This window comes from Cupressus sempervirens, chromosome 11 (assembly GCF_028749045.1).
Source record: "Cupressus sempervirens isolate cs-2001-9-10 chromosome 11, ASM2874904v1, whole genome shotgun sequence".
In the NCBI taxonomy this organism is placed as follows: domain Eukaryota; kingdom Viridiplantae; phylum Streptophyta; class Pinopsida; order Cupressales; family Cupressaceae; genus Cupressus; species Cupressus sempervirens.
In genome coordinates, this window is record NC_143128.1 from 544,994,818 (window position 1) to 545,007,544 (window position 12,727).

The following is a 12,727-nucleotide window of genomic DNA, read 5'->3' on the forward strand; positions in this document are numbered from 1 at the left end:
GACAAGGGATGCATATGGAAGTCTGAATTTTGTTTGATTGAGCAAGTGTTGGATAGTTTTAGAGGTTTAAATTTCTAATTTGCAAAAAGATTTGGAGATTCTTGAGGTCTTGTCCTAGGTTCCAAAAAGTCGCTGTAAGATTATTGGTTAAGGTGAATTTTCATCATCTAGAGTTGCAAGGGGTCCTTAAGCTGACATCCATCTTTCGTTCTAGTCTAAGGATTGCTCCTCTTGGTTCTTCTTGCCTTCTGGTCCACCACTCTAACATCCCGTAATAGGGCGACGAGCATGGAGGATGGTAGTGCAAGTAAGAATACCAAGCGGGAAAACACTAAGAAAGACAAAGAGGACATGATGCCCAAAACTCCCTTCTTCTCGAAAATGAAGAGAATAACCGACACCAATATCGGTACAGTGGACATGATACGGATGAAAAACAGACTAAAGGAAGGACAATCCCCCTTGGCAAAAAGGATATACAAGAGCGGAATTGTACATGCAGCGGCTTTTCCTCCCATATTGCCCTGTCCAGAATTGATTATGGAATGTGCATCCAGATTTGATCTAAACAGTAAATCCATCATTTTTGATGAAGGGAAAATAGTGTTTGCCAACATTGGCAAACAAGCAATCGAAGAAACATTCAACATTCCCCAGTACAAGGGCATGACAGTTGTGATGATGGACCAAGCAACTAAATCATTTCAAGATAACCAAGAGGCCTATCACACGCATCTAAAGAAGAGTTGGATACACGAGGGAGGGAAGGGAGTTAACAGATCATCGAGGCTCACCATAGCAGATTTCAAACCAGAATATGGTGATCTCGTTGTTCTGCTCAGCTGGATCATGGGCCTAGCTCAAGGGATGCAATTTGAAAACTGGATGTACTTCTTCATTGATGAGATCGAGAAAGGGAAAAGGTTTGATTGGACCAAGATCATAAGCGAGAACTTAGAATTGCAACTCAGAACCATGCAAAACCAAAGGCAATTCTACATGGGCTCCTATCTGTTCTACCTAATTGCTAGATTGTACAAGAGTCCGGGACTTAAGGCTTTAGGAGAAGTTGGTAGCAGACCGGGGCAATATTTGGTACATGAATGCTATCCGCAGCTCCATTGGCACAACAACAAGGATTACAAGATATTTTGTGATGCCTTCACTATGAAGACAATAAGGGTACTACAAGGGACACCTGCTAAGAGACTTTCATCGGACGCAGAAGCAAAGATAAAGAAATATGGGAGTTGGTTCATCCAATTTCCACAATTTACATACATTAGAGTGGCAGGAAGTACAGTTTGTCCCAAGAGGCTTCCGACAAGGTAGTTTTGTTAGAATTGGCTAGGCAACTTGAGCACTATGATAGAATGATGAGAAAAGAAGGGAAAACAAGCATTTCGTTCTCAATCGTAATTGGCAATGATAGTTGCCCAAATCGGGCCTCCTTTGAAGCTACAGAGAAGGAATTGGAATGGTATCATCTAGGATGGTACAAAGCAAGGCAAGGATTCAATCCTAATGGTCTTATAAAGGTATCTCATGAAAATGAATTCAAGCATGTTCCCACCATAGAAGACTTTTGGGCCAACGCCAAAGATGACTTTCATATGAGAAAGCTAGCTTTCTCAAGGCTGTCAGTGAACATGATGAGGGCTATTAGATGGAGAGGCCTCGATATTCCGAATCAACTGGAGGATGATGGAAATGTGTTGAGAGAAGACTATGATACAGTAGAAGGAACAGAATTGAATCCAGTGGATTGGGATGACCATCAGGATCCTTCCTTGGAAGTAGTCACAAGAGCAGTGGATTTACATACTGAGTCGTGGTATAATGAAGGACTAAGGAAGCTACAAAGACAAAGGATTCCCCTTACCTATGAGATGATGAAGCCAAAAGAGAGACAAGCAGAATCAATCGGAGAAAGGAATGAAGGAAATAGCCGGCAACAGGAAATGATTAGAAATAGCAAGAAGAAAGTTTTGGAGGTAGAGAAGGGCAAAGAACATCCAGAGCCTCCAACCAAGAGACAGCATGCAACACCATCAAGAGAGAGTATAATTGAGGCTAGAAGCCAGGAGGTCAATTCAAATGATAAAGGGGCCGCGGTGGAGGTGAGCTCTGATTCGGAATCAAGTGGCTATAGTGAAAGCACTGAGTGCTCCCCTCTCTCAGAGAACCAACAAGGAAATGATATGGAAGAAACTAGTAGAGAAGAAGATGGACCAATCGACATCGAGGCAATAAGTCAGGAACCCGAGGTCATTGGTGATGCTTTGTTAGTCGAACCAAATCCAGATTTGGGGAAATGCACTACACCACTATGATTAAGACAAATGCTTGTGCCAAGAGGCGAGGTGGTAACGGCCCATACAGCTGAGGACATCTAAGAGTTAATGGAGAAGGGTAATAGCAAGAACCAAAAACAAATGGCAAAGACAGTGGCAAGGGTAATTAGGAGCGACAATGATGGTCACTGAAGGGTTCAGATTGCTATTCCAACAGTCAACAAGGCAATGAATGAGATTGTGGCCCAAGAATATGAGATAGTGGAACATAACTTGGGAAGGAATACAGATGATATGGAGTGTGAGGAGGTCCAGGAAGGTATAGCATCAATCAGAGAAAGGTTAAGGAAGGAAAATGAAAGGATAGTAAAGTTGGAGGCCGAGAACAAATATTGGAGAGATAGCCAGCCTATCCAACAGCTGCACCAGGCAGCCCTTCCTCAAGACAACGGGAGCAATTCAAGAGAGATATCAACTCAGCTACACGAAATCAGAGATTGGATCCATGATACAATCCAAGATGGGCGAAATTTCTTGCCTTCCTTCATCTCGACATTCCAGTCATTAGTGGCCATTAGAGACACGTTCAAATTATTCGAAGAGGAGTGGAAAGGTTTCCTTCCCATCAGAGATTTGGCTATTCCTAGGCTACAAGCATTCATTGGTCTACCAGAGGCATATTTGCAAAGGGCCGGGTTGGTTGATGAGAGAGGATTGAGTATAGTAGAATCTTGGTTTGTTGCATTAACTACCAGACTTAGAACACTTGAGGAAATACATAATGAGATTGCACGACGCAGTCCAAGCGTCGACACTTCTATTTCAACCATGATGAGCGACGTTGGGGTGGCACTTGATTTTGAGGATATTAGAGAAGAGGATATCAATAAGACAGATTTTGGATCGAGGTTGGATGAGTTGGGAAAGGTTGCCATCAAGAAAAAGCATTTGGGCACCCTTTCCTCTCTCAGTGCTTTTATTGGATTTGCGAAAGAATATGAGAAGGATCACGAAAGGATACTACAAGCAACAAGCAGCGTGGCGAAGTCGGCAGAACTCAAGGCAAAGCACACACCTTGTCCTATGGAAGAAGTTAACGGAAAGGCTAGCTAAGTTCATCACCTTAGCTAAGAAAATGAAAGAAAAGGGAAGAGTTATATTAGAAGATCATCTGATGTAAGCCCAAGTGGCAAATTTCCCTTTCTTCTAGAATAGGACAAGTGTCTATTTCTGATTGGCCACCATTTTGGTGCCTTCTCATTGGTTGCCACTTTTTGCACTTTTTTCATTGGCCCATTGATGAGGTGGCAGCTTCTCATTGACTGATGGGGTGGCAACCCCAATTAGGGTTTTGAGGATCCAATCTGAATCATTGATCTTGTTTTGATCTCCACCGTCCGTTGTATTTTTGGCCCCTATAAAAGGCCATTTGCTCTCATTTGTAAAGTGTTGGAGAAATTGTTGCGAAGATAATACCAAAATTGCTCTCTTTTTCATTGTTGCGATTTGCATGTTGATTAAGAACATTGGGTATTATTGCATGTTTTCTACTCCCACTTACTTAGATTTCCTTTCAAGTTGTTAAAGTTGGTTTCATTTCAAGTTGCTAAGTAGGAGTGAAGTAGATGGATAGTTGTATGGTAGCATTGGTAAATGTTTGATAGGGATCAATACTAGGCCACTAGCATCCTAGCGGCTGGTTGGGAAGCTTTGTGTGGTAAACTAGTCTATTATTCCTTTGAATCATTGCACCTGTGGAAGTGAGGCCACTGGTCAGCTCTCATTAGGTTCGATCCCCGTCCATTTGCTAACCTTCCATTCATAGGAGTAAGAGTAGAATAGTGAGTAGCTGAGTAGTCGAAGTAGAGAGAGAGAAGTTAGAAAGGTAAGTCAAGCATCGGAACGCATCCATTCACCTTCCACAACCATCGCTTTCCCATCAACATCATCACTGGCAGACCCATCCTACATCATCACCACCATCAACATTATCTGCCTCCGCACATTTCACAAACCGAGTCACCATCACCTTCGTTCCACCAAAGTCCAGGTCATCCTTGAATGAATAGCGTAAGGCCGCCTACATGATTACCAGCAAATCACATCGATAAAACTGACTGAGTATCCAACAATGTAGGGAACATTGGAGTTATACTCATGTCCCATGAGCAATAACTTTTCAAGAGAGGAATTGTATGTTTGATACTTCATATCGAATATTCAAATCCTAATATGTTATGTAAGTGATACAAAACTCGCATCAACAAGTATCTTACACAACAGTCTTGCTGTGCATTTGGTTGCAGTCAACACCAATGCTATACAAATTTTACGAGAAGTATTTATGTATATATAATGTTTTATGTAATGTCCCCATTTGTTGCTAACATCAAAATTTCAAGGATTAGCCTTATATTGGATCCTTATAGGCTAATAAGGATGGTTACAGGGTCTTCTGAGGATTGATTCATCTCCAACATTCATGGATTTATGGATTTGGCCTTCGTTCAATATCATTTGGACTCCATTTGCCATACTTACTATGTATAATAAGTCAAAAGTGATAGAGATGGACCCTTTCTATTTTTAGAAAGTGTATTTGGTCACATGGGGAATTATAAGGAGAGATTCTTATTTCTGATGACTTGGCAATCAGACAAGTATTTCAAGAGATATTAAAGTTCAAGTGACTTAAGTGATTTATTTTAATATTCTAATGTTATTATAAAGTTATAAAGTAACTTATAATAATAAAGTCACTCTAATATTATAAAGTGCAAATATAAAGTTACTTTATGATTTAAAGTCACTTTATGACAAAAGTAACTTAAGTGACTAAAAGACGAAATTGGCTTTTATCCCACATTGCCAAGTTGTTTGTGTCTTCCCTCATATCAAGGTTATAAAAGCGTGGAGCTACATTGGGATTGAGACCATGAAATGTTATGTTATTCAAAATCTTAATAGGTTGCTTTAATGTGACTTGGCTATTTCTTGAGGACGAAACCCCTTGAGGAAAAGAGTGAGACTGGACGCAAACCCAATGACTCACACTCATTCTATGACTAAGGTTCAGATTGGTATATTGGACACCTGAAAGAAATTGGAGTTTTAACAGCAGAAGGAAGGAAATAGATAGTTGAAGATATCCGACTGTACTAGCAACATACAGGTCAGTAGCAGCAGACGTAAGCTGGTAAGCAAGCAAGGGGATGGTCATTACATAGCTGTGGACAAGAGGTGAGACTTAAGAGTTGATGTAGCTTTCCATTCTCATGAGTTCCTGTTATAGTCGGCTCCTCTTAGCAGTTTTCAGCAGCAGGGTTAACACAGAAGTTGGAAGCAGTGGTCAGCACCCTCAAATCATCCCACAGTATACACACCACATGGGTCTCTTCGTGACAGAGATAACGGGCCGTAGACAGTAATAGGAGCAGAATACGGAATGAGAGCATCATTAAGGACAAGCCACAGATAGCCAGATCATTCCCATACGAAATCCAGGTTCTTATAGTATTGATTTACCTTGATCATATTACAGATTGCTCTTACTGTACATTTCATAGGTGTTGTGAGTCGTGGAATGTGTTGGTGTTATGCACACCACCAGATTTAACGCAGGAAGAAACTAATAAATGTGTTCAGAATTGTCTTGTGAGTTTACTGTGATATCTTAAGTGTTGATTGCAGATTGTGATATCTGACTGGTTTAATACTGTCACTATTGCATTGTATTTTGGTTATATCCACTGATTTCCACCATACTGGATGTTAAATATTAAAACAAACCTGTGACTTACCATTTCAAGTAACAAGATACATATTACAGAACGATTTTGCATACTACTGTACTGGATTGGTATATTTCAGTTATATCCAAACTTAAATACTTGGGTTACATGTCAACTGTTTGACATAATTCTACTAGTCGCATTTGATAAATTTGACCATACAAAGCAAGGGTTATTACATTTTATAGTATAAAAATATAGACAATAGCATGTCACAGTTGCTAAAAAGCTCAAATGCATTCAAAACTCAGAAAAAATAACTAAAGCAAACTAATAGCTACTATGTCTAGAGGCCAGTGATTCTGAAACAAGATCAATAACTAATATGATCGTAAATCTATGTTATCGGGTTGAGTTAGTTTATGGCCAAACCAGTGTTTGGTTCGAACTAGTTCCTGACTTGGGTTTGGTTCACTCGTGAGTTCAGCTAGGGTTCAAGCCCAGAAGACTGACTCATCCAAGCTGAACCCAGGTCAAACCAGAGCAGGCCTACGTAAACCAGGTATGAACCAGGAACATTTCCACTGAGAAATATTTTATAATTTAGTGCAGGAAACAATTATTACAGAATTTGAATAAGATTTTTAACAATACAAGACAAAATTTACTTAAGTTCTGATAATTGTTACATCAAATTAAACTAGCCATGCAGATTTCTTCCAATGAATTTTTTATATACAACGTTTGATAATGACCCCATCTGATTGATTGCAAGTACTCTAGTGATAAATTATATTTTAAACACTAAACAATATCTTCAATAAGTGAAGAGAGTTGCAAGCTACTTTTTTAAGATTTTTCAAGCAGGATGTTCATTACAAACAAACAAGCTCTCTATACAGTGAAAAAATAATAAGCATTTGAGAACTTGGAAAGCAAGAATGTTAGTGGTGCAGCAGATCCCATTGGCATTGGCACTGTTTTTTAATCAACTAATGCCTTTGATGATGAAGAAGAAGAAAACGAAGTTAGATAATCAATTAGATGATTGAAACTTAGTACAAAGTGCCAATTGTTGAAAGTCAAAGACTCAAAACAATATTGCTTAAACTCAATATTATTATTTTAATATATTGATGTTGATGTGATGCTATTATAAGTTTATGATGTTTTTGTCATTTTTATAATACTTTGTGACATTGTAATCTTAATTCATGCTTCTAGGTTGCATACATGTGTGTGTGTGTGTGTGTGTACATTATTATTAATTATAATTTTTACATGCTTTTGTACTAACGAACCCACATCCCATTTCAAAAAATTGCCACACCCGCAAACTGGTTCTTTGAACCCAAACTTCAACATGAACCGGCAACTTAGTTGTAAATACAAACACATATAATATAATGAAGAAAGTGCATACTCACATTCCCAATATAACATTCAAGATACTTCAAATAAATAGGAATCCTGGATCAAAAGCTGCACACAATGAATCTATCTTTTGAAATTCAGATTAACATACCTGGTTTCATATTTGCCACCGGATGTTTGAGCACGGAGTGCAGCAACAAGCTTTTCATCAGCATTGCTGCAATGAGGTTTCACAAAAGAATGATTCATATTAAGAGTACTAATAATACATAGCACAAATTGCAAAAGTAAGAAAAGGGAATTGCATAGCATATGAAACTTCATATACTTGAAAATTTAAATCAGAATTATAAATCTTAAACACTTGCACACAAAACACGCTTAACTTCATGAGCATTATTCCCATATTGCTACTTTTCTTCAATACCCACAACAGGCTTTACAAGACATCCACCAAAACTGTAAAAAGATAAGACACTAAAACTAGGGAATGAGATTTACGAAATTGCATGCCTTACCTCCTAGAATTCATCATAAGACCAACCAAGGGCTGTGAGGAACGTGCCAAAACAGCTCCATTTTCTGTAGCATTGTAGATGATGAATAGAATTCAATTCAAATTATAAACCAGACAATACAAGCATTATTATCAGCTCTAATTTTTCATTCATAAAGAATTGTAATTTTGCACTACTTATAAGAGACTCTTCATTTTGATGTGAACAGAACATAACCATCTTCTTTTGAAAGAAAAACATATAAATACCAGGATGGCACCATGTAACAACTGGTAATCTTCCCCGTGCACGAAAAGTCGCAGCTTGTGACAGCTCCTCATCACTTACAAAATCACAAATGAATTTAGCTAAGTAACCTTGAGCCAGAAGTAATTATTATAGTGAGTCTGAAAAACAGAAACAGAAAGCTGAAAGTGTGAAAATGCTACTTCAACACTACATAAACCATTGCATGCAATACCTGATATTTGAAGGGGCCAAGAAAATATGAGGGTATGTTGGGCATAGTTTGTAATTGGAGTTTACATCAGTTATTCTCCAACTCTTATTTGAGGCCAAATACATTTTCTCTTTATGAAAGCTTGTTACACTTCTCAACAAATTGTTCTTGCCAAGAAGCCTAAGATACTCATGATGTAACCGCACCTTTGGATCAGTGTTTGTGAACAAATGAGGACCACAGGTGAATGCATATAAATCCCATAGTCGAGATGGCCTCATATGCCTTGTCAGTCCCTCAAAAATTGCTCTCCTCTGCAGAAAGTATCCATATTCATTTACTACATATTTAAGCAGATATAGGAAAAACCGAGACAATTTTTTAATTTTGAACAAGGTATCATTTTATTAAAACCCATATTAAAATTTAAATGAAATGAAATGTACCTAAAATTCAAAGAATTTGAGTTTTATATCAACAATAAAAATAATTTGCAAAAATTGTAAATGAATCAACTCTTGACCAATATCTAACCTGCTTTGTTCTTGGACGAAACCCAAAAAGGATAATCCGCATGTCCTTACCTAGGAAATGATGGGAAACAAATCTACTTTAGCTATAAAATACATCATATGTACCATAAATAACAAATCCGAAGAATATGACATAAATAAACAGAACAATACAATTACTTCGAATATTCCAGTTAGCCAATGATATTCAAAAAATGATATAGCAAAAATGTCCTTTCTTATACTTGAAATTGTTAAAAACAGGATTTAACGGAATAGACGGATTAATTATAGCATTAACAATGAACTCCTAAATAGAGTTTACATATGCTAATAATAGTGTAGTCTATAACTAGACTCGACTATGAAGAACTAGAGAGGAACTCCGAAATGAACATTAACAAAGGTTTTAAAAATATGGGCTAGATATAGCAAGAACTGAAGATACTATAAAAATAATCTTAATACCCTCCCTTAATGGTCATTCTATGACCTACCCTGCAGACGATAATAAATGTCTTGTAGTAAAACATATTTAAGAACAACAAATACTTCAAAACATTTTGCTGCTGCTGAGACCCTCCCTGAATCTGCAGAATGTCAATGACCAAGTGTAGGCAGAGAAAAACCAAGAAGGTAAGTACCCTTCATCAAAATGATATGTTGGTGTGAGAGTAGAGCTTGTCACGGACTCTTCCACTAACCCTCCTAAACTTAGTGAAACCGCTGACCAGAAATCCTCACAGAAACATCCAACCTAATGTTGGATAACAGAACTGTGCTTCCTTGTAAACAGAAATACACTGAGAATAGCTGCGAACCCCTCCCAAATATTGCAAATAAGCTGAAAGACCCAAAACCGACTGCAAAGTTTCATGATATGAAGAGTACAAAATATTGCTTTTTGGAGAACTACAGTAAAAACCCTGAAATAATATCCCAGACAAACTTCGCATATTACAAAAACCAGAAGTGATTTGTGAGGAGAAAAACAACCAAAACCAAACAGAAGATTGAAGATACAGATAAGAGAAAACGGATCAGAGAATACGGAACTCGACTATTGAGGAAATATTGTAAAAACCATCTGAATTTTTTTAGGGAAAAATGTTATAAAATCTTGTCTCAATATTTTTTGGATAAGATATTAAAACCCGAGTCAAAATGACAGATACCCACTGAAATCTGAATTTCCTGATTAGAGCTTCAGCCAAAAAAACATGGCTTAGCTGGCGGATATATTATCCAAACAACACTGAAATAAGGTGCGGGCCCAGAGAAAGACACGCTGACTAGTTTTCTAATGCCAACATTTTGAGGGAGGGAAGTGTTAATTTCTAGGAATGTTACTGCAAATGTAGAATCATAGCCATTGTTATTAACGATCTTCAAAATGCAGATTTGAGGACTCATAAATATGAGAGGAGGAGACATGTCTCATGAAGAGACATGCCTATGGTCAAACATCATTAGTTAACATATTAAAATATAATAGTAATATAAATAAACATATATGTAACTCACTTAAGCATATATGTAATATTAATATGTTAACCATATATGTAATATATTATTATATCATTATAAATAATAATATATAATGTATAATATATAATATATTATATTACATATAATATATATATATATATATATATATATAAGATATTTATCTTAAAGATTTTTTGCCATCAACAAGGTATCTTATGATAAAATAATCCGACAGAAGCTACAACCTTAACACTCCCTCTTAGCTACGGAGGATTTATAGAACACATTATGCTCTCAAGAATATGAAGAGTTATCATCTCAGTATGATATTCAATTCACTATGAGGCTAAATTTCTCACCTTTCATAACACACAATTGAAGCAATTTCCATAACTTTAAAACACCAACCTAAGTGTGGTCTATAGAAGTAACTATGTCATGGTGTCTGGCAAGATCCAGCACAAAGAACCATAACAAGGTGGTTATCATGGTGTCTGGCAAAATCCAGCCCAAAGAACCATGATAATAGGTCTACCATTTATAAGATAGCCACCTTACAATGGTTACCTTCTGTCTATTCGTTATCATGATTTCCAGCGCTCTGGGACAACAATTTAATGAAGTTTGTCATAATAATAGGTCTACCATTTATAAGATCGTCATCTTATAATGGTTACCTTCTGTTTATATATGTCAATGAAAGATCGTCACCTTTCATTACATATCATATGTGAAATAGTAACCACCGTGAACCAAGTCAAAGGATGGTACAAAGGCTTTCACCTCAATTCTATCTCATAGAGAAGAATACATTACAATAAATTTTACTTAGAACTTCTCCTGATAAAGAAGATATCATTTACAAAGGATTACACCTCAAAAGTCTCCCTCCGGACATCGATCCTAGGAAGTAAAGTCCTCTAGTTACTTTCTCAGAAGCTCTCTTCACCCAAGGATGCCTGTCGAACTCACTCTGAATATGATATCAATCTTTTGATTTTCTACTGATAAGTCAAAACTTCCTCAAGAGTAGGCCCATCAAAATCATACAGTCATACACATGTATTTCTAGACTCCCTCTGAGTATTAATCTTCTAAGCTCCCGCATTGCCTTAGAAGAAGTGTCATACTCCCTCTTAATGTAGAAGAATCTCATAATCTCGATCATCAAAGATGAGAGCCTCACTTTATCCATCCTGATCATCAAGGTCTTTGGTAGCATGTGTAATGTACCAACCTTCTTTTCCTGTAAGAATATCTTCAAACATAAAGGAAAAGATCAAGGAAAATAACCCTTACAGTATGTATAGAATTGCAAATAAAGAGAGAAAAATATAGTACTCAAAGACAACAAATACTTATCTATCCATCTTCTCTTTAAAGGGTTCAAGAGGGAATAGAACATTGTTTATCATTTCGCCTCAACAATGTGAAGTTCCCACTCAATTAAGAGACTAGTTGATTTGACTACTTCTTTCTTCTTTGAGTATATGTCTTCATTCAAGCTCTAGTTTCTTCCTTCATAATAGAGAGACCTATAGATGATTCAAATTCATCGTCCTCTCATCAAAACTATAGAGGCGTGGGAAGATTTTGATACGAACATTCAAGCTTAATTTCTTAGTTCAACAATGGTATTGGTCCAACAATTTGTCCTCAACATCTTCGACTCATATTCTCTTTATTCCACTTATGTGGTGGCATTTAATATTCAGCACACTTTTTTGTGCAAATTAGATTGATTACAATTTGGGCACCACTACCATGTGAATAGGGCTCCCCTTGATGATATATATATACGTGGCTCCATATTATTATTTCAATTAAATACCGTTAGTCTTGTATAGTATATGATGTCTAACTTTATCTCAATTAGTACTCTCTAATCTAGCTAAGATATTTCAATACCACTAGTATTGGCTATTTGATCAATTAGTTTCCAAATAGTTGTGGTCCGATTCCTTTGCCAATAGTATCATCGACTAGCCATAGAAGCCGAATCTTTTCTTACTCTTATATGTCATTCTTATATGATTAATAATTACATACTATATTTAGTATGAAAAATAATTAATTCACAACATTGAAATAATATAAAACATATCAAATATAACATGAACTAATTGATTCATAACATTATAATAACACATAAAATATATCATACCTGCAAGTCCAGTCCATTTTTACCTTTGCTAGCAACAAGACTCATTGGCAATCTTTCCTTCATTTCTAACTCATATTTCTTTCGTTGTAATGCTTTCAAATCCACATGGGATGGGGCGGCTTGGTTTGCTCATTTAGGGTAAACGTGGAAGGTAAACACTTCTCCCTTCCAAACCATAATTTTTCTTGTATCTCCTACATCATCCAC

The 12,727-nt window shown here is 36.8% G+C and overlaps 1 protein-coding gene across 1 annotated transcript in view; it reads right to left on the reverse strand.

The window, feature by feature from the left end:
* Window positions 1-12,727, reverse strand: part of LOC149530785 (phosphatidylinositol-3-phosphatase myotubularin-1-like) — a 268,097-nt gene that overhangs the window by 187,384 nt on the left and 67,986 nt on the right. Inside the window, exons 6-10 of the mRNA XM_089811165.1 lie at window positions 8,891-8,940; window positions 8,378-8,670; window positions 8,166-8,239; window positions 7,918-7,981; window positions 7,551-7,616 (exon numbers count right to left, since the gene is read on the reverse strand). Of these exons, the coding sequence (XP_089667291.1) occupies window positions 7,551-7,616; window positions 7,918-7,981; window positions 8,166-8,239; window positions 8,378-8,670; window positions 8,891-8,940 (547 nt within the window). The remainder of the gene's footprint in view (window positions 1-7,550; window positions 7,617-7,917; window positions 7,982-8,165; window positions 8,240-8,377; window positions 8,671-8,890; window positions 8,941-12,727) is intronic.